Genomic DNA, 26,361 nt, shown 5'->3' on the forward strand with positions numbered 1-26,361 from the left:
GGGGGCTCGTTGTGTCATGGCTTTTACTTGATCGTGACTCAAACTCAAAAGAAAGAGATCGCACCGTCCTCCCCCTTCATTTTACTTTCCAACATTGTATAAATCAGGCAGTATCTCTTCCCCACTGTCGACCACTTTGCACCAACGTGGGGATGGAAATCTTCCAGTGAAATTTTAGTGGCAAAATCTCCTCCTAATAAATAAAATTCAAAAAAATTGTCATTTTTATAGATTATAGATTTTATAGAACACTAACAAATAACAAAAATTAATTCAACGCCAAACCACAAGTACTTGAATTGTAATGACTCAGGGCTCTAATGTGAACCTCCACTCCTCCCCCAACTCACCAAAATTTCACCAGCGGGCTTCGAACAGGAGAAGACGGGAAGGAGACATAGGGACGCATAGCGCACATCATATCATTGTTCTCACGTACAACATACCTCGGTACTGACATCCCAGAGGGAGCAGCTATTCAACCTGCGGGTGCGACGACATAGGTGGATGTGTACTGAATGCTGGGAAGAGCTTGGGAATCTCTTATCGGTTAGGGACTCTTTTTCGTCACAACGTGCTTAGGGCTTGTCGCTTCGTCGTTTTACGGAATATCATCCTAGGTGCCTTCGTCCGTACTCGGCGGCTTTGAAGCCAGCGGAGTTGACGGCGATCATCATGCCTCGAGACGGAAAGAGCTTGGCAAGTACGTAAGCCGTAAGCAGGCCAAAAAATCGTTTCGTTCTTAGACAATGGAGAGTGGCCATCTAGGGACTTGTTCACTGAAATGTAAGCCCATTTGTGCAAAGTAGACCCGTGCTCTTAGACCTTGACAAGCCAAGGTCTGGTGACTACGATTGTCGACAATAGTTTCTTGATCAAGGTCAATTTGGCGGAGTGCTGACGTGGCCCTGTTGATCACTCGCTTATGATTTCCCATTGCAAGCTGACATCCTTGGGGCGCCATATTGTCACCCGCATGCTAGTTCGTGTTTGCCATATTAGTGTTCCACCACGATTCACGCATCTGTTCAGCGTTGCTGATATTTCTTTCAGTTTGTCCACTTGTGCTTTTGGTCCCATTCTCCACTTCCGTTCGAGTTGATTGTTTAGTTTCTTGCTTGTGCCATGGCCTCGAAACTGCCCAGTCAATCGTGCATTAAACACTTGCAATCAAATCCACAGAGCATCATGGGGAACATACTAGGCTTTTTCAAAGACCAAAAGGTAAGTTCCGATAATTTGCAGGCCTCTGAAAATGGTATCTGCAGAATTTGAACAATCTTTACCATACATCATACATCCATCCTGTATTTTCAATTTTCCGATTCCGATCCTTCTTTCCGTTTTAGACTATGGAAAATATTCCTACTGACCTGATAGATCTGCTTCAAGATCATAATCAGACGACTTGGGTACCAGATTTCCGTTCATTTTTGACCTCACTCGATGAACGAACCAAGCAACATTGGCGGGCTTCGCTCTTGGACTTTGTGCTCCTGGCTCGTTCCATTCGTGCCCTTCAAGCCAAGCAGGAACAACTTCACTTTGACCTTTATGGAGGGGAGGAGAACCAGTCCCCTCAGAAAAGGGCCAGATCGGATAATAAGGCCAACAAAAAGGGCAAGAAGAAGTCCAAGCAACAAAAGAAAACAGCCGAGGAAGAGGAAGACCATCTGATAAACGAGCACAATCGACTCTTTGAACAGATGGAGCGAGTTTTCTTGGGAGAAGAGAGCCAAGGTCCGATAGCGTTGAGTGATTCCGTCCTAAGGTCACGATTGGCCTTTGAAGTCCACGAAGAGAAAAACAGAACATCACTCAAGCCGATTTATGAGGATTACAAGAAGGACAATATCTTTCACTTAGTGTGGCAGGCTCACAACGACCCACTGGTGTGGACCAAATTGGAAAAACTTTGCGACAAATACCTCAAACAAAAGGCCCAAAGTGCGATCTCGCCCATCGCTGTCTTACTGAGCATCTTGTAGCAATGCTCAAAGTTTTTCCTCTCATCGTGAACCGCCACAATAACGTTTTATTATTGCGAAACTGCCAAGGGTTCCGAATAAACCAATGCAGTAAAAACAGTCGTTTTTGAACGAAATGATCATTTATTGGGGAAAAAAGGTTTGAACCACACAAGAACGATTTGCTTTGTTCCACCTGGATGAACTGCTTCCGCTCCAGAATGTCTACGATACGAAGGTCTCGTATCACTTCGCTCAGGCAGAGCTAGCTACTAATGCATACTTGATATTTTGCTCAACTCAAGCAACTGAGCCCAGTTTCTTAAAGCAAAGGAGTGAATCTTAGATTTAGAAAAGATCCAACTTAAAATGTAAAGTACGATCTGATCTTGTTCTAAGATTCACTCGCTCTCTTTGAAAAATTGGCTTTGAAAAAGTGGCATATTGCAGTAAAACAATGTTAATGTCTGATTGGTAAGGGATTTATTTCATTTTTTAGATAACAACATTTGGGTCCTCGAGAGAGTGAGAGTTTATCTGGAGAGCCAGAGAGGCCAATCGATAGTTAGGCTCATTATGATATTGATAATGCCGACCATTAACAACTTCGAGATTTCCTTCGCTATGAAACTATGGAAACAACATAAAATGCTTGAAAGGTGGTCTTCTTTGTACAAAAATGATGGTGCCGCTTTCGGAATCGTTGTAATGATATTGAACTAAGATGCCGTTGGTTCTTAGGGTTCTTAGTGGGAGATCAAAGATTAGAAAATTTGAAACAGGAACATGTATTAAATGCACTTGACCTTCTGAATTGTACTCAAATTGAGGTCCAAGGTTCTAGATTGGTTCGTAGTTTGTACCTATTTGCCTTCCAATGGTGATGAAAGATCAAAGAAACAGGGTTGAAGGACAAGGAAACATGAGGCATGTGTGCCGAAAAAGGGACACGAGAAAAGGAAGGGGCTTTTTCCCAAAAAGGCCAAAACCGTATAGAAACATTCAGGGTGACACATACTCACAAGTCACAACCTAAGTATTGTTGGGGTGGAGTTTGAATGGTAGAGTTCTGAAGTCAAGATAAGAAACAAGATTTGTTTTGTTAGGGCGGTGGGGTTACTTGGTGATGCCATAAGGTTGGAGTTGGAGAGACCGCCCCCTCATGGGCATCGACCCTGTGAAAACCATCAGTGTTCCGAGTAGGTCGAAAAAGAAGACTCAAAGAAAGAAATTCCTTCTGGAACGTGTGAGTTCTGTAGAAAATTCGCTTTGATCACAGCTTTACCGGATTAACTTGAGTTCTTTCATATGGAGAGAGATACAGAGAGACACAGTAGTAGACGTTGATTTTCTTTTAATTTCTTGCAAGTGCTGAGGTGCTAATGGATTTTCGCCACAACCAAGGTTTGAACATATGGCTTTGAAGAGTCACGGATTGGAATTGGACATTGGATTGAATTTTCTTTTTGTCATGCCCCAATCCACCAATTGTGGTCTTTGTTTTGCGACAGTGTGTTTGACTCAGATTCTAGGATCTGCTGCACATAATTAGCCAAGTCTGGAGATAATATGTTAAAATGTCTTCTTCTTTCGAGTAAATAATTTTCATGGTTAGGAGGGTTCAAAGAGTCCAATAACTTTCTTCTGACTTCTTCGTTTCATATCACTAACCATGAGCTTGGATTTTTCACCCTGTGGGGGGGTTGATATGCCTTCTTTTCTTCTGTCAATGACGATCATGATGACGGCGATGATGATATTGCACTCCGCTGTGCTAACAGTTGGATTATGTACGAAGTAGTGGTGATTTATTCTTCTTCTTCGTCGTCGAAGACTTTGAATTCAAAAGAGCCTTCTTGAAGAATTTTCCAATTGATATGAGAAAAGATATGACGATGATCTTTAGTGATCCACTCTGAAATGCAAACAAACATATTCTTGAACTGCCAAATGCCATTGACTGGCAACGTGAATGGAAAAGGACTTACCTAAACAAACCATTCCGCATCTTTGTATGTTGAGGACACGTCGCTGAAAATTGAAAGGCAAATTGCCAAGGTTATTACTTTTCCTTCTTCAAATTTAGAAAGAATGGCAATTTCAATAAATACGGTACAACTAACACATGTCTTACCTTTCAGTTGCCGGACTTCGGATGGATCCATGTGGATGGTGTCCTACATGATTGCTAGCCAAGTGGTTTTGAGCATGTGAAAGTGGTTTATTTCCAAAATGATTTCCATGATGGTGGCCTGGATTATTCGGGTTAGAGTGGCCATTAGTATTATTAGTTCCCCTCGCCCCTCCACAGGGTGACTCGCGTTTCCCGCGTTGTCAATTAGCTTTGTCAAACCCATGCTGGATTCAGCAAATGGGTCGTTTTGAATAGGCGGTGCCGAGTCAAAAAGGTGATGAGTATTTCCAGTGGCCATTAAGCTGGTCGTGGCCATGATGTCTGTGCTACCAGACGGAAAAGCTGTTGTCGTTGTGGTTGTGGCATAGAGATTGGCAGCAACCGGAACGTAACCGGTTGGTGCCCCGTTGCGACCTTTGTTGTTCATGCCTACAAAACAAGCGACATTGAGAGCCAGGTCTTTGAAAGTGAGGCTAAGGTGTTTTTGGCACAAACCTTTGGAAAACAAAAAACTAAAAAAAAGTTCAATGGGCATGAGCATTGGAAGACAGTGCTAAATATCGTGTTCGTGCTGCACACATCGTACTTACTTTTGTAAACAGCTGCTCGAGCCTCGTTTCGGTTCATGCGACGCTCTCGTCGATTACGCACCCTCACTATGAGGATGGCAATGACAATACCCATGACCAGCAGGACTCCGGCCACTATGATGGCACTTTGGAAGGTTGAATCCGCGGCTGTGGCACCAAACCATTGTGGAAATCCCATTGCTGCATTCCATTTCAACGAGGAGAGGGAACAGAAAAAGAGAGTTGAACATCCGGAAATAGCCCTTGTATCGAAAACATTGAGACCAAATTATCCAAGGCATCCAGTAATTTTCAAGAGAAACGTGTCGTCCAAGAATTGGGCGGCTTGATTACTAGTGCTAACCAATCATCGGATGCACAAGACATGAAATCATATGAAGACATGAATAATTCAAAACATGTGAGTTGGTCGTTTTTGATCTAATCTAATGAAATGAGGAGAAATGGTAACAATGATTATAGGGATAATAGCCGTAACAGTACTGCAAATGAATGAGAGAATGAATACTCTTGCCTGTTGGCGGTGGGCGGGCAGGAATTTAGGAAAGAAACGAGAATAGTTGGTTGGTGCTTTCATTACCTGAATGTCTAGCGGGAATAGTCCCGCCGTTCATGTAGTCTAGTTGGTTGTTTTCTCTCTCTTGATCAAAACAGGGGCAAATTCGCCCAGTACTCATTATAGCAGAAAATAACGCTCCTGTTCGCTTGACTGCAGTTTAAGAGATAAAGAAGGGTAGATAGAATAGACAGATTAGCACTGGCATCAAATGGTTTTCCAAATCAGAGTAGCAAGAAAGTAGGAGTACAACAAGAGATGCATCATCCCTATAATAAGTATTGGGCTCAACGTTAAGTGCTCATTTGAAAGAGTTGCGATCTGCATTTGATGGACCCATTTTGGTCCCGAACGATGGTTTTGTCAAAAATTCACCGCAACCAAGACTTTGATGACAAAGGTCACAAGAAACTGCTCCAAGAGCCCCAAATCTTGGGAAAGAGAGAGAAATTAGGTGGTTTTTTTTGTTGTTGTTCTTGGCTTTTTTGAGTCTTTTGATTGGTTTTCACCGACCACAAGCAATATAGCGACAAAAAAATATGTAACAATGAATGAGAAGTCAAAGCAGCGTACTAGTGCTAGTGGCTGTTGTTGTATTAGTAGTAGTAGCAGTAGTAACAGTAATGGTAAGAAGAAAAATAGCAATAGCAAGTAAAAGTAGCGAAAGGTACAGTATGGTTGTAAGAAGAGTACGGTAGTTCGTAGTAGGGTAAATGAATAAAGATGGTGATCGCGTGACGACATATGAAAGAGTACGTGATTCATGGCAGAGACGAATATGGAAAACCAAGGTGAAATGTGCAGCCTTAAAGCAGGATGATGATGGAGATGATGATACGAGAATTGGTTTGAGAAAGTGCAAAGTCGAATCATGACATGTGATTGGTGATTGAAAGTTCTTGGAGCAATCTTTGTGAGCCAGAATGGGAATACAGAAGAATCGGAACAATAGGATGAAACAAGAAGACAAAACACAAGAGCCCCAAAACGGACTGAACGGTGGAACTGAGAAAACGAAATGTGACATGGACCTTTCCTTCCAGCGCTTGAGCTCAAACAAAGCTATGATAATTTGTTATACCACCCAAAAGGTTCTAGATGCTCTTTGTAGTCTGTTTATTACAAGACAGAAGGGTATAGATTGGCAGAATGAACTTTGATCCTTTCTATGAGGCTGCTGAAAGACGAAGCTTAGAGAAATCTTCTGGAATGATGCAATACAGTGTCCGAGAAGCTTCCAGAATTGCACAGAAGAACCCTTAGATACAAAAATGTGCCGTGAATTAAAAAGGGATCTGATGAAGTCAAAGCCAATACTTGAGTTAGTTACTACTTTATGGAAGTTGCGCCAGTAAAAAGGTCACAATGGAATGATAGGCATTCCAATGCTAATCCATTCCCAACAACAATTGGAGGTAGCCAAAAGTTGGACCAAGAATGCCAATAATTTGAAGGCGGGAAAGGTCATTTATGGCCTTTCTTTGGTTTATGTTCGTATTCTAACATTTGATGCCGGAATTTCATATAAAAAAGACATGTTATCCCTTTCTCGTGGAGGCAAAGACTACGGCCAATAACTGACAAAAAAAAAAACATTGGCAAGCAGAGTCCACCCTAGTCTCAAATTGCCATTTTACAGTTCAGTCTAGCCTTTCTGCTCTGTTGTCAGTTGTCCCAAACACCTGCAAATCTCCGTCTTGTTCCCCAATATTGACAGTTTGGCTCGAGCAAGGATGGACTTGACGAAAGGCTGAAGAAAAAGTCCGACTGACGGAACTGAAACGAAGACGTGGAAACGAAGAAGACCAGAAAGAAAGAGGATTGGGAGGGAGAGGTGGGAAATAGAAAAATAGAAAAAGAGACAGAGAGCCAGGATATGGAGAGATGGACTGGTTACTCACGGGAACAGAACTGCGAGGAGCGTTCGTCCTCGCCGTCGCCACAATGGTTGATGTTGTCACAAACGAGGTCCTTGTCGATGCAAATCCCATTCTCACACTGGAATCCATCTCGACATCCGCCACTTTTGTCTTTGAAAGCTGTGATCACAAGTCGGAAGCCATTCTGGTCGGTTCCCCAAGAGTCCGTGATGTACTTCAAAGTGATGAAGTTGGTACGCGTGTAGATGACACCGCCCGAGCCGAAGGTGTGGATTGTTTTTTCGCAAGACAAATTGGCCTAGAGACGAAAACTTGTAACTTGAGGAGACAGGACCAGAAGCCTTTCCAAGGAAAGGGACACATTTTTCTTCAAGTCCAACTCTGACGGGTCGTCTGCCATCCTCAGTCAGAAGCAGGTACAGTTATGGATGTCAAAATGGCTCGCGTGAAGTTTGAATGGGTTAGAGTTTTACACAGTGGGCGTGTTCGTATTCGAAGAATTGGATGTCGGAAATCTAGCTCTCCAGACAAGTGGATTTTTGGGCCGGAAAATTGAAATTTGTCATCGTCAATGGGAGCCGAGCTTCCTCACGTTAGTCCCAGCCCCCACTACGTATGCTAGGCCATAGGGGTTTCTTTGCTTTCCCCTTCTCGCTTGGACTCTAAATCCAGGCTCGGCCTTCTCCCTCTCGATCCCTCTGCCTTGCCTTAACTCAACATTGAACGAGAAAAGAAAAGTGGGGGAAAAGGAATTTTTAATATTGCCAGAAGGACCTCAACCAGACTTGGGCACTTTTTCAAGGGCTTCTCGTTTACATGGCCAAACTCTATGCTCTCCAACCGCGTCCTTTTGGCCTACAAGATAGACGACTGGGACCATTTTTGGAAGTACGAAGTGTGTGGAAAAGGAAACTGTTTTGCAAGTTTGAGACCCTCCAAAGGCGTCTTCATTTTTCATTCCTCGCCACAATAGCGCTATATGGTTATCAAAGGGACAGAGCAAGGAGAACCAGCTATTGATGATGGCAACCCAAGGCCATTTCAAATGCATTGATCCCACTCAAGAACTTTCGGTCTCGTCCAATACGTACATGGTTCTACGCTGAAGGCGAAAGTTGGCGGGCGACGGCCTTTGCCGCGTTTGGAAATGGGATTCACTTCCCCAAGCAACTTTACCAAGTTAGTAGTTTTCTGGCATTACTGCTATTGAGGTTATCACAACCAACATTCCATTCAATATCCCGCTCCATTGTAACTCAAAAAACTTGGAGTCCTCAAAGTTTTTAATTGGTAGCTGCGAGGCTTGAGATCACTAGCTTAAAGGGGCTTTAAATAATATTGGCTCTATGTGATCAGCTCGATCACAAGGGTTGCGGGTTTTGAATTACCGAGTCGGACCTAGACGGCCCTTTCCATCATATTCTATACTAGTTCCGTCGATCCTGCTCAGCTGCCCTTTTGTTCCAATATTCGTTTACGAAGGCCGATCGGTACGACGTCTAAAGTGCAAGGTGCCAGTCTTTTTTGAGTTATGAGTCAACCCCTGAAAGAGTTCCTTCACAATGGGAAAGTGATATACACTGTAGTTGCTCGAGGCAGGATTTCATGGTGGTGTTTTCATTCCTCTCTCTCAACTCCCTGTCCGATTTCCAAGCTTCCATTCTTCCAACTGTTTGTCGTCATGTCCATGTTAATTATTACCTTGTGGGCTCCAATTGCATGTGCTCCGTCATAGATGAAAAGCTTGTCGTTGCAGTCCATGTTCAGTTCCTCGAAACGAAGCATGAACCTCTCCAAGATGGACTCGGTTTGAAATGTAAACACGCAATTGATGTCGCGCTCATTGTTCGAAATTACCACGGCGCCATCAACCGGTTTGGGGATGTTGGAAAGGAAGCTCTTGTGACTGCGCTTACATAGGGTGTTGATTGGAACTGAAAGATAAAAAAGTATCAGACCATCGTTAAAATGTGAAGATAAGCCTCTGATGCTCAATGTCTCTCTTGGGTCGCTTTATGACCTATTTGGATTGCAGGATCATTTTTGGCCAGATTGATTGTTTTTTTTTCCTTAACTAAACGTTGACATCGCCCGGTAACTTTGCTTAGCTCGTCTGCCCATCCGAAACAGTCCTCAACCTTAGTGTGCTTCCAGTTTGATTGTATCAGTTTGAAAGCAACTTCGCCATCAAGAATAGAGGATGGAGGTAATTACCCAAGGGGTGAGACTCCGGATTTGCTCGAATAATTCCCTCAGTTCTGAAAGTAGGCGAAAATTGGCTCTCCCCTCTTTCATGGCTTTTGGGTGCCCATAATGGTTGTGAAATACTCATCAAGATGGGAAGATGTAGGTCCCTTGATGCGTATGTAATGATTCAGGGATTAAGCAAGTGATCTCTCCGAGGCGTATACTTTAAAACGTGCATTGCCTGCATGCTATCCTCTTAATAGATAGAGGTAAAAGGAATACGGTTCCATCTTCGGAACGCTCCCAGAGCCGAGAATTCCGAATGCATAATTAGATATCCTAGCATAATGTGAGGGAATAATGTTGTTGGAAAAAAAAACCACTTTTATTCCAACCATTGGATTTACGTCCAAAGCCAGGCACTTTTCGTTTCCTGTCATTTTTGGGGGGAATGGGGGAGATTTTCTTTCGAGAGAAATCAATCTACTGGTTAAGTTGAATTAGCAATTCAATTCCGATAATGATGAAATTGAGGGGGGGGGGGTTGATTTGAATTATCTATTTAGCACATCCCCTCTTTTCTTCGCCTAGATTGATTTTACATTCTCCAATATGCGTGTGTAGTCCCGATGTGTGTGCCAAGGTCTCTAATGTTTGGACCGGAACCTTCGATAAAGCGAGATCCAAAAAAGGAAAAGGCAGCTGGAAGCTGATTGTTTTTGAAAGTTTTATGATGGGATGCTGGCTGATCACCATCCAGAAGCAGAGGAAGAAGAGAAAACTGAAACTGAGAGGGGTCCGCGACCACAAGCAATTTGGCTTGGATAAATCTTTTGCCCTCATAAAAGAGAGGAGATTGCTTTGCTTGGGTGTCTGTAGGGCATTCTCCAAATGGCTTGGCTCAGCGGAAAGTTTTATCCACGTTGAGCCTCCTTTCTAACCGGCAGCATCCACCTTCACATCCTTCCCTGGCCCTTCCTGCTCTGACCAGTCCCATCAATGGGTTCCTCGACGAGCCTGGAAGGCTCAAAGTTCAATCAACGTTACCTGACCAAACCAACGTGGCGAGGCTAAGAGTGCCTCCTCTGCTTACGAGATTGTGAGTGAACCTTTTAGCTTGGCATATTCGTGAAAGGCAAACAATAGTTCATTTTTGCATGCCTAGAGGGGCCAAAATGATGGGAGAGGAGTCATTAATCTCTTTCCCTTGTCGTTCCCAACGATTCCAACTTGGCTGCGCGCACATTCGTTGGTGGAAAAAGAGCTTTCCCTCTATACTGGCACATAGGCGAGCACCTGATGCTATTAAAAGAGTTATCATCTGGAGAAGATTCTAGCGGAAGGTAAAGCTGGCCAACTCTTGAGATGTTCGAATTGGCAATTGGGTCATTTGCCAGTAAGTTCACTCATGTGTGGAGATGCCAAGATGGGATCAATAGCTTCATGCAGCAGTAGCACTAAGGCCATCCAGTTCCACGAAACCGTGGCTGGGGATGTTGGGAAGCAAGCAGTCTTGGCAGAAAATGATCATTTTCATGTCAATCCCAGTTTGTTTGCTCTGTTCCTTTTTCGGAACGTGCTCGGTCGTATTCGACAACGCTTTTGGGGCTTGATATCCCTCATTTGTTTGCTCAAGCTCACTTTGGCCTATTTTTCCCTCTTAATTGCGTCAATGCATCCATTCAGTGTGATTCACATTATTGGGCTTAATCGAGACAAGTGAGAGTCCTTTTGTAATCCCTTAAGAGCACCCGATATGAGATACACGAAACACGATTATGGCAAGCTACTTGAAGAGGGAAATGTTTGCTTCGTAAAAAAGCCTGTTTCTTTCCCCGAAAACATTTTCCGTCCTTATAAAATACTCACGAAATTCGTTCTTAAGGGCGCTTGTGACAGAGAAGCATAGCCCCAACAGGATTGTCGCTATTGGTATGAACCAGCCTTTTGTTACGGCAAATCCTCTTCCACGGCTTGTCTTTGCACCAGGCACACTGAAGCAATTCGTTTGATCACATTTTGCATTTGAAGATGAGATGTTTGTAGTCGAGTCGAGGCTAAGCCGATCTGGAGGCCTTTGAGGCCATTTGTGAGGATGGTCCATCAGGTAAAATGCGTTTGAAGGTGCATACGACGAGGAGGAATTCATTGGGTCATGAGATGATTTGAGGATTGATCAAGATATCAATTGCAAACATAGCGCTGGTAACGACCAATTGAAAGCGATTTTGAAGCGATTACTCCCTTTCCGGATGAAGACACCGATCCTCTCCAAGCACAATCCATACCAATCAATCACAACGCAGGAGGAGCTTCCCAAACTTTTTGGCGAGGCCTCATTAAGATTCAGTTGACGAAATCACAACCATAATATGTCTTCTTGAGGCTCCTTCTGGCACACTACCCTTCCCGGGAGACAATTCTCTTGGTTGTTCCTTCAAGTCCAGAAGCGTCGCTGGAATTGGCCAAGGACTTCTCTTTGGAAAGAGGACGCTGACGTCGACGAGCAAAGGCGTCTCTCGGTCTCCCTTCGACCCTTACTCACACTTATTTTGCTTGCTTGCCAGCCACCAAACTTCGAGTGCTTCAGTCCTGAAGAGGAAAACCCAGGGGGAACAGTGAGGAGAAAGACAGTGGGTGAATCCATCCGCCCCTTCTTAGAACACCGGGACTCCATTGCACTCAGCAGGCCTTTGGCCTTAGATGTGGCTTGTCCCCTGAGTCACCGCACTGCAACCAGCAACCGCTTCCAAGCCAGCACTCTCGCACTCTCAGCATTGTTTGGCCCGTCCAGGCTAGAGACTGCTGGCGAAAAGGAAAGTTCTCGTGGGCTAAACCACTCGTGCCTCCTCCTTGGTCGTTCTCGGGAAAATTGGTCTGGAGAGGATCTTCTCCGTCTTCAACTTGGTTCCTCTCCTGTCCTCTCTGTACGTACAAGGAAGGAACACTCATTTCAAATATTCCAATATGGAATGTCTTGGGATGTCGAGTATGGACGAGAGCTAGTGAGCCTTTGAAAACTGTATGGATGATCCGTGAATCGGTTTTTGTTTGAAGTTCTTTTTATATATATATATATGTTTTTGAATTTGCTGAGCTTTGTTGATTGGTATGATTTTTTGAAATACAACACGATTTAATTCTCTTAACAATGATTACTTTGTTGAGAAAGGTAGAAGATGTGAAATCCAAATCTCGGTATCCTCAAGGGAGCCAACAGCTCGAAGGCCGGCTTACCTTGATCCATCAGGAGAGAGGAACCAAGGTTTGAGTGCAAGCCAGAAGTTCGACAAGGCCAGGAGCGTGACTTGGAGGAAGGAATGCCTTCCGTATCAATGACAAACAGCAAGGCCAGTACGGGGATCTTTTCTTCGTTCTGGTCTTCCGAAGCCGTTGTTGTGAGTAAAAGTAAGAGGGAAGCGGGGAAGAACGAGAGAAAAGGCTGGGGTGGTGGTGCGCGTGGCGTGGAACATGGAACTAACGGCTTTGAAATGGGAATAAAGAGCCCAATGGGACTCTGAAAAGCACTCCCCACACATCTTGTGGGATATTCTCTCCCGTGTAACTGAGATTGAAGACAGAGTCGGTCTGACTGATTGCCTTGAACAAATTTGTCATACCGTGTGGCACGTCTTAACGATCCACCATTTTTATGTCTAGTTCACTCACTGATTGCTTGATTGCCCACCGTTGGAGGACGAGTTCGAGCTAATTCGTGCCTTATGTTATCCTTATTTTGCTTGGAACTCCCCGTGACCTTCACCTCATTTGGTAGCACTTCAGCCCAGGCGCATGCTTTGTGGTTCCTCCTCGCCAAGAACCTCCCGTACATGGTTGGCAGGGCTGGTGCAAAGGCTGTGGTAGACGATGCCTCCACACAGTTTTGTACTGTCCAACTTTAGCTCTCCCCGCCCTCTTGGCGTATTTCTCTGTGATTCCAGTCCCCATCCCACCACTTCGCCTCGAGAGTCGTCTTCCATAAAATGTATGCGACCCAAGAGCTGTATATCGAACGAAAGTGGACGTTATCCTCTTCGACATTCAAAAAGCCCTCTGTCCGGAAGAGGCCCTCCTTTATCAGCACCGGGTTCGAACTGTTATTCTATTCCCTTACAAATCATGCGGGGACTTCTTTTGGTCCCAAAGTGATGATGCGCCCAATGGTCGCTCTACATTGAATACAGACGAATTTGGCATGAGCAAATGTACATAGAATGTTAAATGATTATCGCAGATTCATGCGCTCCCACTCCCAAGGGTCAGAGAGCGCATTTTCCACGTTCCTTTCTTTGGTCTAAGGATGTGAGGGGAAGGGCTAAAGGATTTTGGGAATTGGTTTCCAATGCATAGCGTTCGCAAAAGGTTGTCCTGAATGAGGGGCTGGAAGGATGTAAGAACTTGAATGTTGGTCCAAAACGAGCCTCACTGCCTGCATTTTTTCCACGACATTGTCTCGTACTAACCCTCAGGATCATTGCTATTGATAAAATTGCCAAATGGGGCAGGATGTTGCGCAATATCTTGAGACAGTTCCATGCTTTTGTCCATTGACCTGCACAATGTACCCATTCCCGTAGTTGTTCCATAATGAAATGAATGTGTGGACAATCGACTCAAACTAATTCCAAAATAATGTATTTTTTCATACGCAAAGATCTAGGAAATCAGTTGGAAATAAAGGTCGGCGAACGGCCTTGAAACAAAGCAACGAGAGTGATGCAATGAACTATTTTCATTTCAATCGTCGTGATCCCTGCTCGCCGAAGTGACACGCACTTGGAGAGTGGGTATGCCACTCACATTATCGTCAGTGGGCTCTCTCAAGACGAATTTATCATCCAATTTGGTCGCTTGTGTTATCCAGGACTCCTTTCGGCTTTCACTTTCCTTGTCTGCGTCAAAATCATCTTCAGCATTTCTGGATACATTGATCTTGGGAGTAATTGGTCGACTATTATTCGACCTGGCAGGGATAATTGTGGAAGTAGATTCAATAGTCTCTTGATTGCGATTGCCATTGCTGGGACTCCTGCGACGACTTCGTAGGCTTCTGGGCCGTTCATTGAGGGTCATTGAGGTCACAAATAAGCCTGGCAGATCCTCTTGCTTGTCTGAGGAAGGATTTGACTCCATGGATGTCTTCCTCGAGGTGTCAGAAGATGAGGACTGTGAGAGGTCGGAGATGGACGAGCCTGGAATGTTGAAATCTAGGTTAGGCTGTTACATCTCTATTTGTGTCATGACGTGATGAACCTTACTGCGCTCGGCCCTTTTGGGACTTAAATGAATCTTAGTCTGGTGTCGCCGTTGAACGAAACTCGTGGATCTAAAACCATTATTGTGCTTCATTATTCAATCTTTGGTGCTTGTGTAACTTTCGTAACTTTCATACCTTGAAGTTGAATATCCCGCTGGCAAGGTGGATCTCAGTTGTCTTCTTGTTCGCTTCTTCCGATATCGACTGCTTCGACTGTCATCGGATTCGTTTCGGCTTGGCACTTCAAACTCACTGAAGTTTTCACCTTTTTCTTTCTTTTCCACAGCTGAGAGATGTGATGGTTTGTTTCGGCTCTTCACAACATAACTGATATGGCAATGTGAATGGTAGCCCCTTGATGGGCTCCTCAAGTCCATGGTTTGTGGGCTCTGCACGTTCCAAAGCTCACGTGAGGAATTTCAGTGGGAAAATAAATAATTCTGGTCGCTCTGTTGGGAACGAGTGGAGTCGTTCCAATTTACTACAGGTCGCTTTTTCACTCCGTACGTTTGAGTCCAACAATCCTGGATTGGTCGTTCCTCATGCAATGAGTGCCGGCAATTGAATGGCAAGTGAGTGTCTGGATCACAAGTTTTTACCTCTGCCCGCACTCGGAGAAGTGCTGCCATTAAGCTCCCGTCACAACACTTGGAGTTGCCAAAGTCATGAAGACGAGGACGACCTCCTCGTGGGCTCAATAATTTTCAGGCACGAAAACTGTTTTTTCTCTCTCTCTCGACCTTATTTGTTCCCGGCCTAAATTCTCTGTTTCTCTTTTCTTCCGATCGAGGATTTTATGGCATACGTTCCACTCAACTCTCTGGTTCTGGAAATGTTCCTACATTAGTATGCAAGCCTCTCATTATACCTTTTTGGGCCATTTAATACACTTTCAAATCTGATCAGATCTCTAATGATATGGTAGTAATTGAAGAGCTTAATCACTGTTATGTTCATGAAGTGCCTGGATCTTGACAAGCGATTCACCCACTGATAAGCATGCCCGTGTATGAACAGGATTATGTGGCGGGCGTCCCTCCTCTTGCGTTTTAGGAGCCTTTTTTCTTCGAATGCAATTCTTCCCCCGGCCCGACCTCTAATTTGAGGGCCTTGAAAACAAGGCCAAGAATACAAACAAGAGGCAGAACTATGTCGCCGAGCGCTTTCCCGACTCGCTCCCAAAAGTCATTGTACTCCTCATGGAACTTGCGGTAATCTGGGTTACGTACTGTGGTACATGGTTGGTTGGTTGGCTGGTTGGTTGGTAAGTTGAGTGCCGTGCTTCATTCAAACGTCTCTTACCAACAACAATTCGTTGCTGGCACGACATTTTTGTGTCTGAATATTGTCTCTAGATCTCTTTGTCCTTGGTAAAAAGTACTTGCGACTTTTCTGACCATGGAACCTTTCATGAAAGGTCAAATGACCAATGTTGGGGGCATTTTGAGGAACTAGGCCAGACAATTCCCATATAACTAAGGCAATCGAGAACAAGGAAAACTCTCAAATTATTTAGTGCATGATATTTTCACTAGAGATTCGCTTTTTGTATGCATCCAAAGTGATGGCTCAATTGATATGCTTGGTGCCACTAACCAGGGAGTCATAATTGTAAATTTTTTCCCTTCAATAATTCTCAAAGTTAGATAGAGTGAAGTTTTCCGAAGAAAAGGTGTAAAACATAAACATGCATGCTACCTTCTTACCAAAACTGTGAATGAATTTTGACCCGTCAATCAAAAAGTTACAATTTCAAATGACAATTCTTTTTTCACACTAGCTGTTTTCTTTCGTTTGATGTACTCGTATGTTATTAATGTTTTGTTTTGAAATTCTTTGAATCCGTTAATGGGGAAATGGATTTTTCTTACATTTGTTTGCCTGGCCTGGATAAAATATTGAACTGTTCTTTTTCTTCTGCAAGCAATGTTTACCCAACGTACAAAATATTTTTGTGTTCCACATGATATATTAAAAAGTGCCCCGCCTCTCTGATTGTCACTTTATATGTAAGGAACCATTAAAGGGCTCTAACTCTCCTTGGGTTTGACCTAGTTTTTTAGACTGAACATATGGTTGGGCGCAGCTTAGAGAGCTCACACTATCAATCAGTTCACATTTGTGTTTTGAGTAATGCTTAGAAATAGTTCACCTGCATTATGCCGTTGACATGTTCAGCAATACCTTTGCTTTCAAAAAAGGTAGCAATGCGGAGTTCAATTTATTAGTAGCTCTTTCACACGATAGGCATTGCCCTGAGTCAAAGTATCTCAAAGCGGGTGGAATGCATTATCTTTAAAAAAATAATTCCTGAAGAAAGGTCGGAAAGGCACCGGGAAGTTATCTCATGGTAAGATAGCACTATCCATTTCACCACGGCTTCTTTGGACTCATGATTGACAAATAACAAAGAGTATCAATTGCCAGTGACAAAATAATTGATTTAGTTCTTTAGAAATCATGACAAAAATAAGAGTTTTTTTCTTTCGTGTATCGGTTCTTAATTCAAGAGACGTTTCATCCAAGCCTTGGCCTCAGGAAAAGAAATAAACTTTGCCAGAATTGTATTGTTTCTATTGACATTATTCTTATCTATGGCTGATCAAAGCTCTTAACAAATATCGATGAAACAATTTTATTGCTGGCCACAAAAGTTGAATTAAATCACGCTTCGGGATTGGGTGGAAGAGCACTTTCGGGAAATACCATCTTTGACTTTCCACGGCCCTGAGCAGACAAATGAAGATTGCACACAAGAATCAGCACTTGATATATCACATGTTTAGTTCTTATATTCAACCGGTTCGTCGTAATCCTCAAATTCCTTTCGGTGGGGGGCGCTGAAAATATTACAGGAAATCGGATAATTGTTTTTGACTACTCTACTCACCACTGCTTGGTTCACTAATGGAACAATTTCGGGAGTTGATGTAATAAATACGATATCTTCGATTGCATTGTTAAACACCTAGCACTAGATAGAGTCTAACGCCTTGAAATTGGTATTTGGCAAAAAAAATTGCCCTGCAAGAGACTTGGATGCAAAATGAAGTGTGTTTCCCTTTGCCTCCATCTGCCGGTGTGCATTGACGACAACCTTTGAAAAACTCAATAAAGAACCAAAAAAATGGAGATTCAAAATTTTGGCACCCCTCACAATATTTTCTGAATGAAGTGGACAAGAACATTGATGCTTGAGTTTTGTGAATAAGGAAAGCCCTTACTGGGAGATTGGCTCGTCGTAGTCTCCGAATTCGGATCGGTTCCCATTCTTGATTTCAGCCGACTCCTTGGGTGGGGGGTCATCGTAATCTACATCCTCCTCCAACAACTTCTGGGCCAGCTCTGACAGACTTGATTTAAAGTTATGATCAATAGTTTCGAGGTCATTTTGGCTTTTGTTGATTATCTGCTTAGGCGGCAAATGAGGCACTGATTTTGGTGGCAACACTGGTCTGACCATCGATTCGGGAAGATCGTCGTAATCGAGATCCTCGGCCACGGTGAACAAGCAGTTTTCACTCTTAGACCGGCTGGACGATCCCACTGGGTCCTTCAAATCGTTGACTTGGCCAATCTGCGAGGACGATCGATTTCCATTGCCCGTAGTTTTTCCGTTCAAGCCGCCACCTCCTCTCTGAAAATGTTGAAGCAGGAACGCCTTTCTTAATTGCCTTCTTGGTTCACCTAACCTCAACTTTGAGGGCAGAACTAACATGTCAAGAACTTCTGGCTTACCCGTGTCTTAGGCGGAAGTTTGGGAACATATCTCTTTTCTTGCGTGATACCATCACTTTGAGGTCTCCGAAATTCCCCAACTCCGTGTGGGTTGCGTCTTGTGGAGGATTTTAGACCTGATTTTAAGACACTGGCAGGGATCTCATTGGGGATATCCATGGATTCGGCAGAAAACAAAGATTCGGCATCAGCCAAAGGCGCCCGTGCAGCTGGATCTTCTTTTCGAGTTCGATCAATTATGGCAGAGGGATTGATGCTTCGCGTGACCTCCTCCATGGTCATGTTTTGTGAGGTATTACTACTCTGCCTAGAGAGCGATGCAATGGTTCTTGGCTCTATGTAGGTGCTGGTGGCTCGGTCAAGGATCCGAAAAGGTTCATTGGAATCTGAAGTAAACGAAATTTGAAATTGAGGCTCAATATGACCTCAAAGGCCATTTTTTTCTCAAGATCGAAGTTAGTTCAACCCCCAAACCGGGACCTTTTGCGTTTAAGGAATTGGCCGGAGTTTTCTACATGACTTACGCTTGACAACGTCCAATCGCTCGGGATGTGATGAACCGTTGGTCAATAAAGGCTGTGAATAAGTGGTAAAAGGGTTGGGTTGATGATTTTTGAAGAAACAATAAGTAGCCCGATACTCACTGCCACTTCGTGATGATTATGCGAGTGAGTGGAACACGCCGAGGTTTTCCGAGATTCGTCAGTGTTCTCTGCATTGGGAATGGAGTTGATCTTGTAGTTCCGGCCCAAGGTTTGGATCTTGATGTCGTCAGGTTTGAGACCAAAACCTCCATCATCGGACATTTCATCTTTGGTCCTGGCCTTGGATTTTCTCCAAAACATGCAAACCACGCATATCACAACCAAGATGACAATCCCTGTTCCTGCCACAATTAGACCAATGACAATGGGTGGACCTGCAGACAACGAAAGTCGAACCATAACGTGAGGTCTGGTTTGTTTACTCCAATGTCACGATTGGTTATTCAGAGAGGCTCACAATTTACTCGAACGTCCTGTATACATTATCAATCGTCAGCAGACTTTTTTTTCTGTTACACCTATGACTTGACAAGATAACAAATGTGCCTCTTTCATCTCTAAAAGCGATGGCTTAATCTCATACTTAGACCGTTGCTGGAAGAGTCGGGAGAGTCGCTCTTTTGATCGGACATACTGTTTGTGTCCATGAGTTTTAGATTCTTGCACTGGTCTGTTGGTTGTTTCCCTCAAGGCGAATCCAATTGATGCCCAAGCTCACCACTCACTCACTCATTCACTGTACTTCTTATCAATATTCATTGTCGCGTTAAGATCCCAGGCTTTTCAAGCACGATTTTTGTCATGCCGAAGGTCGGATTATTTGAACACCTTATCGGTTTTCGTTGAAGTAGTCACCACATGTTGTTGTATCTGATTTTGAATTTAGTAATCCATGTCTGATGTGCATTCGATCCATTTCCAAACTGGAGCCATCGAGAGGGGAAGTCAGAACGGAGATTTGACACCGGCTCTTCCGACGGGAAACCTCAATTTGGGTGATATTATTGAGGGGCTTAATCACCACTGAGGGTTCGACGACTAGTACAAGACAAGGGAGCAGCTGAGTTGAGTGGAAACCTAATCCTTTTCGTTGTTTATAATCAGGTGGACACACCAACACTCTGTTAGTCCCGAAGACATCATCGAAAGTTGAATCTGTCAATTAAGTATTGGACACGTTCTACCAAGAGTTGGCACTTGAAAAGTTGACCACCACGAGCAGAGAGTTTGTTGTATGTAGCCACTCTACTACATGTATGTATGTATGTCTGTACTAGGCTCAACCTGTGCTACTTCTCGATCGAAGGCCCTTAGACGAACGACGACTACTTAAGATGTTTCCTCCATCTATCCACCTCATGCATGCATGTGTACATGTGTAGGATCTGGAGAGCCCTCCAAAGAGCTGTGACCATGATGATGATCATAATTGTTGCCTGAGATGCCCCAGGATGAAGCAAGAGACGAGACAGAGGAAGATGTTAGGAAAAACATGCCCAAATGTTTGTCGGTCAAGTGTTCGAATGGCGTGTTCCCTCTTGGCCCGAACCGACTCACCCCGGCTCGCATCTAGGGCTCCAAAAGAGTCCATCCATGGAAGGAGCTTCTAATGCGTCCAACACCTGTTCAAGGTGCGAAAAAACCCCAAGAGGTGAGGTTCTGTGGGTGGAAGGACTCGACTCCTCGTGACTCCCTTTGGGAGGAAAAAGATGAGGAGAGTTTGTAGTTTGTTATGCCGAGCATGATTCATTGGTTGGGTTTGGTTTGAAGTTCGGCCTACTCAATTCAAATTGCAGAACGTACTGACTACGACGTATGAACGAACAGATTGGCATAGGCCGCGAAGAACAAACGACATGTTTTAGCATGACTGAGCAAAAGAGATTCTCAATGTAATATGAGTATTCTGAGCATTATTCCTGATCCAAACTCAACTCAAACCGGTTGCATTATGATTTTTGAGTTCAGTTATGCTCTTTTTTTATATGTTATTATGTTCTTGGGCTCGGCTCTGGTCTTCGAAATGTGACGTGTCTTCTAGTTCAGGTAAAGCCAAATCGCGAAAAGCTTCTTGGGTCTGAAAAGAATGAATGAAGGCAAAGCTCAATAGTTGATAGTGTACTCGTATGTTTGATTTGATCTTACTTTGGTCGTTTCCTCCTTTAAGGCTCGAGTTCCATTCAAGGATTGGCAATCGCTATTCAATGGATCGGGTCTGCCAATCAAGTTGGTAAAATCCTCCTTGAGCGCTTCATACTCATCCGCGAGAGACAAATGTGTGGCCAAAAGCTTGTCGTGTTCTGCCATGGATTTGGCCAATTGTCGCTTGATGTCAACTTGCTCAAGTTTGAGATTGAATATGGATTTCTGGCTACTAATGTCATCGCCAAAGAGAGTGGCCAATGGCTTAGAAGAAATGGCAATTTCCTCGGGAATACTTATGAGCGCCTTCTGCAAATCCTCCTTTGACTGGGATTGTTCTGTCTTAAGGATTTGAATCACCTTCTGATGAGCATTGTACTCCATTTTGTTGGCGTCCAGCTCTTGCATTAACTCGTTGATGTGCTCCTCTGCATGAACAAGTTCTCTGAAAAGCCCAGTGATTCAGTGAGTTTCCTTAACCAATGTGACTGGATCAAAACTGGTCCCTCACCCGTCTTTGGAGGTCATGTCCTTGATAAGAGATTCCTGCTTCTTGGTGATTTTGATCAACTCCTCCCTTAAATGTCGAATGGTGTCCCACAAATCAATCCGAGGATCCTCACCCTCATCGGATCCTTCGCTTTGCACTCTGACTCGGTCAATGGAAAACGTATCATGCGAAGGACCACTACTGTCGCTTTCGAGTTTTTTCGGTGGAACATCCTGTGTCGAGGAACATGGTTTCACTTTGGCTTTGGCTTTGGACACGGCAGTGGGAGTACTGGAAAAGTGGAAATCCCTTACATTTATGAAAGCCTCCATAATCCTCAGAGTGACAAAGCTTTTTGAAGGCATAATCTGGATGAAGGTTGTAGCTTCTCGTTAAAGCCTGCTCATCTTTTGATGGGTCTGGTTGAACACTCACCAAGGATGAAAACTTGTAGGCAGAACCCACTTCTTAGCTTCTTACCTTTTCCTACTTTTCTTTCCTCTGGCCATATCACACTCTTGAATCTCTGGCTGAGAATGAAGGCTGCCCTCGTTATAGTTGATCTTTTCTGAATCGAACTGTCCCAAATGTTGTTGATGGGTAGAATTGAATCCTCGAGTAACAATGATGGATCTCAAGGAGGCAATATCCATCCTGAGGACCTCGACCTCTTCAATCAGGTGATTGTTCTCGCGTTGAACGAGGTTCAGTTCCTTGTTCAAGTCCTGGAGGATCGTGGTCTGTTTGGGATCTGACAATGACAGACAGCCTTTGACATTTGTTGCTTCGTTTATCACAGAGAATTGCGATGACTTGTTGTTTCCATCATCACATGCGGAATTGGGATAGAGTGACCTCATCTTGCGCTCTAAGAAGCTGTGGAGGAACAGCCTCCCTTGGTCGCAGACATTGTTTCCGGATCGAATGCAGAACTCGAGGATCTTCTCGTCCATTTTGGTTTGTACTTTCCCACCCGAAATGTGCTTCAATAAGACAAACACACAATCCCGGAGGAAGATCTCCAGACTCATCTTAGGAGCTGGCTGGAGGCTCGAGCTCGATCTGGATAAGGAGGCCATTTCGTGGTTGAAAACTCGCATCAATCACGGGGAAGCCCCGTCACTAGCATTTCTTGCCTCTAAACCAGGCACTCATTTTCCCTCCAGCCTCACTTCAACTGCTTTCGACGAACCCCACTCACTTATTTGAGTTTATTTCTTATTCGAGGTGATATCCACCGTTTTCCGGGAGACGAATAGAGAATCGTGCATTCTCTCCTACTAATCCAATAGCTCGTCGTAATGCTGATTCAAAGCCTCGACCTTTTGAGCGAGAACAAGGCCAACAAAGGACAAGCTTTCGACGTGAGCAGTCTTTGAAAATATCCTCTTCTTCATTCGGCTACATGGAGTAAAGAAATATTCGCCCTGTCCCCACATGAACAACAGCAGCACGTGCGTGTTTGAGATCAATGTCGCTTCTACTTACTAAACATTCTATCTCCTCCACCCATAATTCCTATAAAGATCTGTTTTTGTCCCAGTGCAAGCTGACATTGATTTTTTTTTTTAATTTGTTGCGCATGTTTCCATGTGCCTGTTTTGCTTGCTTTTTCAATCGCACCGCAAGAGTTGATCAATGTTCTTTTCCTCGCTGTGCGCGCACTCAACGGAGTTGCTCTTGGCCGAGACATATGGAAAGGTTTATGTGCTGGAACTCTGGCCAAGGTGAAAAAAGAATTTTCGAATTGACGTAGTAATTAGGAAAGCTAGACTATTCCCTCCCACCTACCGGTCAGAAGTGCCAAGTGGGCAAGTCAAAACGAGTTGCTCGTCATGGAATGTAGCCAAATGTCCTTGACGCCTTACGCATTTAGAGCTGAATATCGGCATATTCAAATTGAGACCCTGACCGATCCCTAAAGGCTTATCATTACGTCAATGATGACAACAGGCCCAGTTAGTTGTTTTCAGACAATGAAAAAACATCGTATTTAAATGTTCATTACGTATTTAATTGAATATCTTTCTCAATTATGGTCTACCTTTTTTCAGAGGCTCAATATTTTCTTTTTCGTTTAACGACTCTAAAATACAAAAGATTATACATATTTCAATATTTGCAATTATCATTTCTCTCATTATCCAATTTCAATGGCCATGTTTTAGGAACTTTCAAAAAAACTTGATTTTAAAAAAGGCAGCATTTTAAAACACGAGGAAATATTTTGTGTCTTAAGAAACATCGTTCTGCTGCAAAGCTAAAATTTTTTTGGCAGGCTTTCTAGCTTACTCAGAAAATACAAAGTCAAGTTTTACCAAACTAGATACATTTAAAACTGGTCAATTTTTGAAAACGTGGAATTTGAAAAAAAAAAAAAGTTTTGATACAACGGGTAGTAAAAAGCTTTGGGATTGAAAGCTTTTTCCTAATATCAACTTTAGCACTAAAAATAATTGATGAGAGGAAGTAGAATATGGCCAATGAAGATATCGAGCCAATAAGCCTAGCTATTGTATGCATTTGTTTTATAATGTTTGCTTAGTATAGGCACAGAGGAATTGCTTAGCTGCAGATATAAATAGAGTTTTGATGTAGAGATTTATATTTCTTATAAATTATTTACCATTATTGTAGCGTTGGAGCAACGTAAATGTATTCATTTATTGGGTGTCAATTACAAGGAAACGATTCAGTGATTGGTTCCTTGAATCACATATCATGGAATTGCCGGTTCGATTATGTCGGTTTCCGTGAAATATCTGTTTTTTTACGACCTTGAAATCATTTGGCATTATTCCAACCGTTAGTTGGCAGGCTGCCCAGCAGTGGTCGCTTTTTCCCATAGTGGTCAATTGTGAAAATCCCAGGTGATTTTTGATAGAAAAATTGGCCATGGTCGGTAATCAGCTAGTGGTCGGCTAGCCATAGTTTCACTTTGAACATCGCCCCCACCTTAATGCACACATGGATCTACATATATCCTTTACCCATCCCCACCCATCTTCGGGTTTGGCCCCGAAAACCTATTTTGAATATGAACCATTGTGTGTTTGAAATCCAATGTGTCAGATATTCTCCCAATACGGATTGAAATACTGGCGAACAACAACCAAGGGAGTTGTTAGGATTAAAACATTTTTTTTGTGATATATATATATATATATGTCATTTTTCGCTACAATTGCTCCATTTTCGAGATGAAACAAAATTACAGTTACTTTTTTTAGACTGTAATTTTGTGAACACTTTCCCACTTTTGTTGGCACTCCATATTAAGTTGATTCTTACTCTTCGAAGAGCAGTTCCCCATTGAAACTTAAGTGTTATAGAGATGGATTTAGCTAGAAATGAACCGTCGTTGCCGTCCAAAATACTGATACTGCTTTCAGAGGGCTGGTGGAAAAAAACCGCTAAAACGGCAAGATATGAGTAAGATTTTTAATAATGGCTATTAATCAAAATGGCACATTTGTAAATTCTTCACACATCAAATTATGTAGGAAAGTTTTCTCTGCTTTATTGAGTCTTGGTTTGAACCGGACTTTTTGACAAAAACTTTTTTTAATGCAAGGTTCTTTTTCTTAATTCTAATATTTCGTTTATTACAAAATGATTTTTATCTTTATATTTCAAGTTCTCTCACCAACTGTTACAAGCACACATGATGGGTTCTAGTCCTGCTAATATCACCAAATTCAAGTAAAAGAATCGAATGCCCTCCAACTCGTGTCTAGTCTTGCCCTATCACTATTTGACGAAGTTGTCTCGACTCAAGGCCGGTCTGGTAATATGAAATTTTCATTGGTCTTCTTCAAAAAACGGGCCTATGTCATCATGTGGATCGAAGTGCTTCAAAAAGTGTTCAGGTAAGAAATGCCACTAGGAATGGCTGAGCATGGATAAAGTATGAAAATTGAATATATGTTAAATGAAAAACAAGAAATAATTTCGCATAGAAACTATGTTTGAAATGAGAACAATTAAAAATGACAGTACCATGATAACAACTCATACTTGCAAATAATGTTTTTAATTTCGCACTTGGGCTTATAGTTTGAAAAGTTCAGGACTGCTGGTTTTTGGTTGGAAAAGGAGAAAGAATTGATCAAAATGTCCAGTTATTCAAATAAACCTTGCCAACATCTAGAACGTTTTTTGCCTAAATTTAGTTCACATCAGGGTTTTCGTGGTCTATAAGTGTGGATGTCGCTGAAAAACTGTTTGTCAGAGACATTGAAGTTAAGATAGTTCTCGTTTGTGATGGCAACCCTGCACAGTTGTAAAAATACACTTTCAAGTTTTGACGGAAATTCCCAATTTAACTACCTCAGGAAATCATGGGGAACAATTTTGATTTTATTGCTTTATGGAATTCTAGCCCACATTAAAAACTTACATACCTAAAAACATTATAGAAACTAAAATTTTCTAAAACGTACTCAATGTAAATTGGGAGCACACTTAGTTAGCTCTTGGATACAAGTCATGGTGTTATCTATTTCGCCGCTAATTAGTTAAAAATTTACATAGATAAAATTCTCAAAAAGCAGATTATTGAAAATGTATTTTAGAACCGACCCAAACACATTTCGTTGAGCGGTTACTGAAAATTTCACAAATATCAATGAAGTCTCAAAGAAGCTATTTTTAATCACTTTCAACAAAGTCTTCAAGGAACGACAAAATCTATAACATTGTCTGTTATACGTATTGTCTTCAGAATTCCAATGAATGCGTAACTAAGTGTACTCTTGATGATTGTAAAACACATTTTCAAAGATTACTCTTTTCGTGCGTTTTAAGTGACATTATGTAGCATTTTTAGCTGTTGGGAGACTATGGAAGAAAAAGAAAAAAATATTTCGTTCTTGT

The 26,361-nt window shown here is 42.8% G+C and overlaps 5 protein-coding genes across 11 annotated transcripts in view; 1 reads left to right on the plus strand and 4 right to left on the minus strand.

Annotated features, from left to right (window-relative positions):
• Window positions 1-2,090, plus strand: part of LOC131884684 (uncharacterized) — a 3,908-nt gene extending 1,818 nt beyond the window's left edge. Inside the window, exons 1-3 of one of the 6 annotated variants that reach the window (XM_059232528.1) lie at window positions 48-786; window positions 1,054-1,224; window positions 1,350-2,090. In XM_059232528.1, coding sequence (XP_059088511.1) covers window positions 1,126-1,224; window positions 1,350-1,988 — 738 coding nt within the window. In that variant the 5' untranslated portion in view covers window positions 48-786; window positions 1,054-1,125 and the 3' untranslated portion in view covers window positions 1,989-2,090. Of the gene's footprint in view, window positions 1-47; window positions 787-811; window positions 983-1,032; window positions 1,225-1,349 lie in introns of those variants that run through there. The other 5 variants (XM_059232530.1, XM_059232529.1, XM_059232531.1 and 2 more) reach the window with 5 other exon arrangements.
• A 343-nt stretch (window positions 2,091-2,433) lies between these two features.
• LOC131884677 (uncharacterized) lies at window positions 2,434-12,055 on the minus strand. 2 transcript variants are annotated; one of them, XM_059232517.1, is made up of 8 exons: window positions 11,184-12,055; window positions 8,829-9,061; window positions 7,149-7,425; window positions 5,272-5,400; window positions 4,692-4,871; window positions 4,102-4,530; window positions 3,956-3,998; window positions 2,434-3,882 (listed from the first exon to the last, which is right to left on the minus strand). In XM_059232517.1, the coding sequence occupies exons 1-6, from the start codon at window positions 11,461-11,463 to the stop codon at window positions 4,145-4,147; spliced, it is 1,485 nt and encodes a 494-aa protein (XP_059088500.1). In that variant the 5' UTR covers window positions 11,464-12,055; the 3' UTR covers window positions 2,434-3,882; window positions 3,956-3,998; window positions 4,102-4,144. The 2 variants fall into 2 exon arrangements, with proteins under 2 accessions (XP_059088500.1, XP_059088501.1); XM_059232518.1 differs by lacking the exon at window positions 5,272-5,400 and having other exon boundaries at window positions 11,184-12,053.
• A 1,886-nt stretch (window positions 12,056-13,941) lies between these two features.
• On the minus strand, window positions 13,942-16,222 carry LOC131884683 (uncharacterized). Its single transcript, XM_059232526.1, has 3 exons — window positions 14,707-16,222; window positions 14,573-14,640; window positions 13,942-14,506 (listed from the first exon to the last, which is right to left on the minus strand). Exons 1-3 carry the CDS (start codon window positions 14,946-14,948, stop codon window positions 14,052-14,054), a joined length of 765 nt encoding a protein of 254 aa, XP_059088509.1. The 5' UTR covers window positions 14,949-16,222; the 3' UTR covers window positions 13,942-14,051.
• Window positions 16,223-17,192: 970 nt separating this feature from the next.
• LOC131884690 (uncharacterized) lies at window positions 17,193-20,172 on the minus strand. Its single transcript, XM_059232537.1, has 6 exons — window positions 19,438-20,172; window positions 18,954-19,228; window positions 18,834-18,885; window positions 18,310-18,695; window positions 17,796-18,208; window positions 17,193-17,411 (listed from the first exon to the last, which is right to left on the minus strand). Exons 1-6 carry the CDS (start codon window positions 19,499-19,501, stop codon window positions 17,354-17,356), a joined length of 1,248 nt encoding a protein of 415 aa, XP_059088520.1. The 5' UTR covers window positions 19,502-20,172; the 3' UTR covers window positions 17,193-17,353.
• Window positions 20,173-20,682: 510 nt separating this feature from the next.
• Window positions 20,683-23,359, minus strand: LOC131884689 (centriolin-like). The gene is made up of 4 exons (XM_059232536.1): window positions 21,967-23,359; window positions 21,508-21,777; window positions 21,000-21,441; window positions 20,683-20,931 (listed from the first exon to the last, which is right to left on the minus strand). Exons 1-4 carry the CDS (start codon window positions 22,584-22,586, stop codon window positions 20,836-20,838), a joined length of 1,428 nt encoding a protein of 475 aa, XP_059088519.1. The 5' UTR covers window positions 22,587-23,359; the 3' UTR covers window positions 20,683-20,835.
• Between the last annotated feature and the right edge of the window lie 3,002 nt (window positions 23,360-26,361).

This window comes from Tigriopus californicus, chromosome 8 (assembly GCF_007210705.1).
Source record: "Tigriopus californicus strain San Diego chromosome 8, Tcal_SD_v2.1, whole genome shotgun sequence".
Classification (NCBI taxonomy): Eukaryota; Metazoa; Arthropoda; class Copepoda; order Harpacticoida; family Harpacticidae; genus Tigriopus; species Tigriopus californicus.

Coding starts and splice junctions, on each gene's coding strand:
- LOC131884677 (XM_059232517.1), bottom strand. CDS start 11,463: ATGAATTCCTCCTCGTCGTATGCACCTTCAAACGCATTTTACCTGATG. Junction 9,062..11,183: donor CGCCCTTAAGAACGAATTTC/GTGAGTATTTTA, acceptor TTTATCTTTCAG/TTCCAATCAACACCCTATGT. Junction 4,531..4,691: donor TCGAGCAGCTGTTTACAAAA/GTAAGTACGATG, acceptor CTTGTTTTGTAG/GCATGAACAACAAAGGTCGC.
- LOC131884683 (XM_059232526.1), bottom strand. CDS start 14,948: ATGGACTTGAGGAGCCCATCAAGGGGCTACCATTCACATTGCCATATC. Junction 14,641..14,706: donor GCGGGATATTCAACTTCAAG/GTATGAAAGTTA, acceptor TAATGGTTTTAG/ATCCACGAGTTTCGTTCAAC. Junction 14,507..14,572: donor TCCCAAAAGGGCCGAGCGCA/GTAAGGTTCATC, acceptor TCAACATTCCAG/GCTCGTCCATCTCCGACCTC.
- LOC131884690 (XM_059232537.1), bottom strand. CDS start 19,501: ATGGACACAAACAGTATGTCCGATCAAAAGAGCGACTCTCCCGACTCT. Junction 19,229..19,437: donor CTCTTCCAGCAACGGTCTAA/GTATGAGATTAA, acceptor CGTTGTCTGCAG/GTCCACCCATTGTCATTGGT. Junction 17,412..17,795: donor TACGACGAGCCAATCTCCCA/GTAAGGGCTTTC, acceptor TAATATTTTCAG/CGCCCCCCACCGAAAGGAAT.
- LOC131884689 (XM_059232536.1), bottom strand. CDS start 22,586: ATGCGAGTTTTCAACCACGAAATGGCCTCCTTATCCAGATCGAGCTCG. Junction 21,442..21,507: donor GACATGACCTCCAAAGACGG/GTGAGGGACCAG, acceptor TGGGCTTTTCAG/AGAACTTGTTCATGCAGAGG. Junction 20,932..20,999: donor TAAAGGAGGAAACGACCAAA/GTAAGATCAAAT, acceptor CATTCTTTTCAG/ACCCAAGAAGCTTTTCGCGA.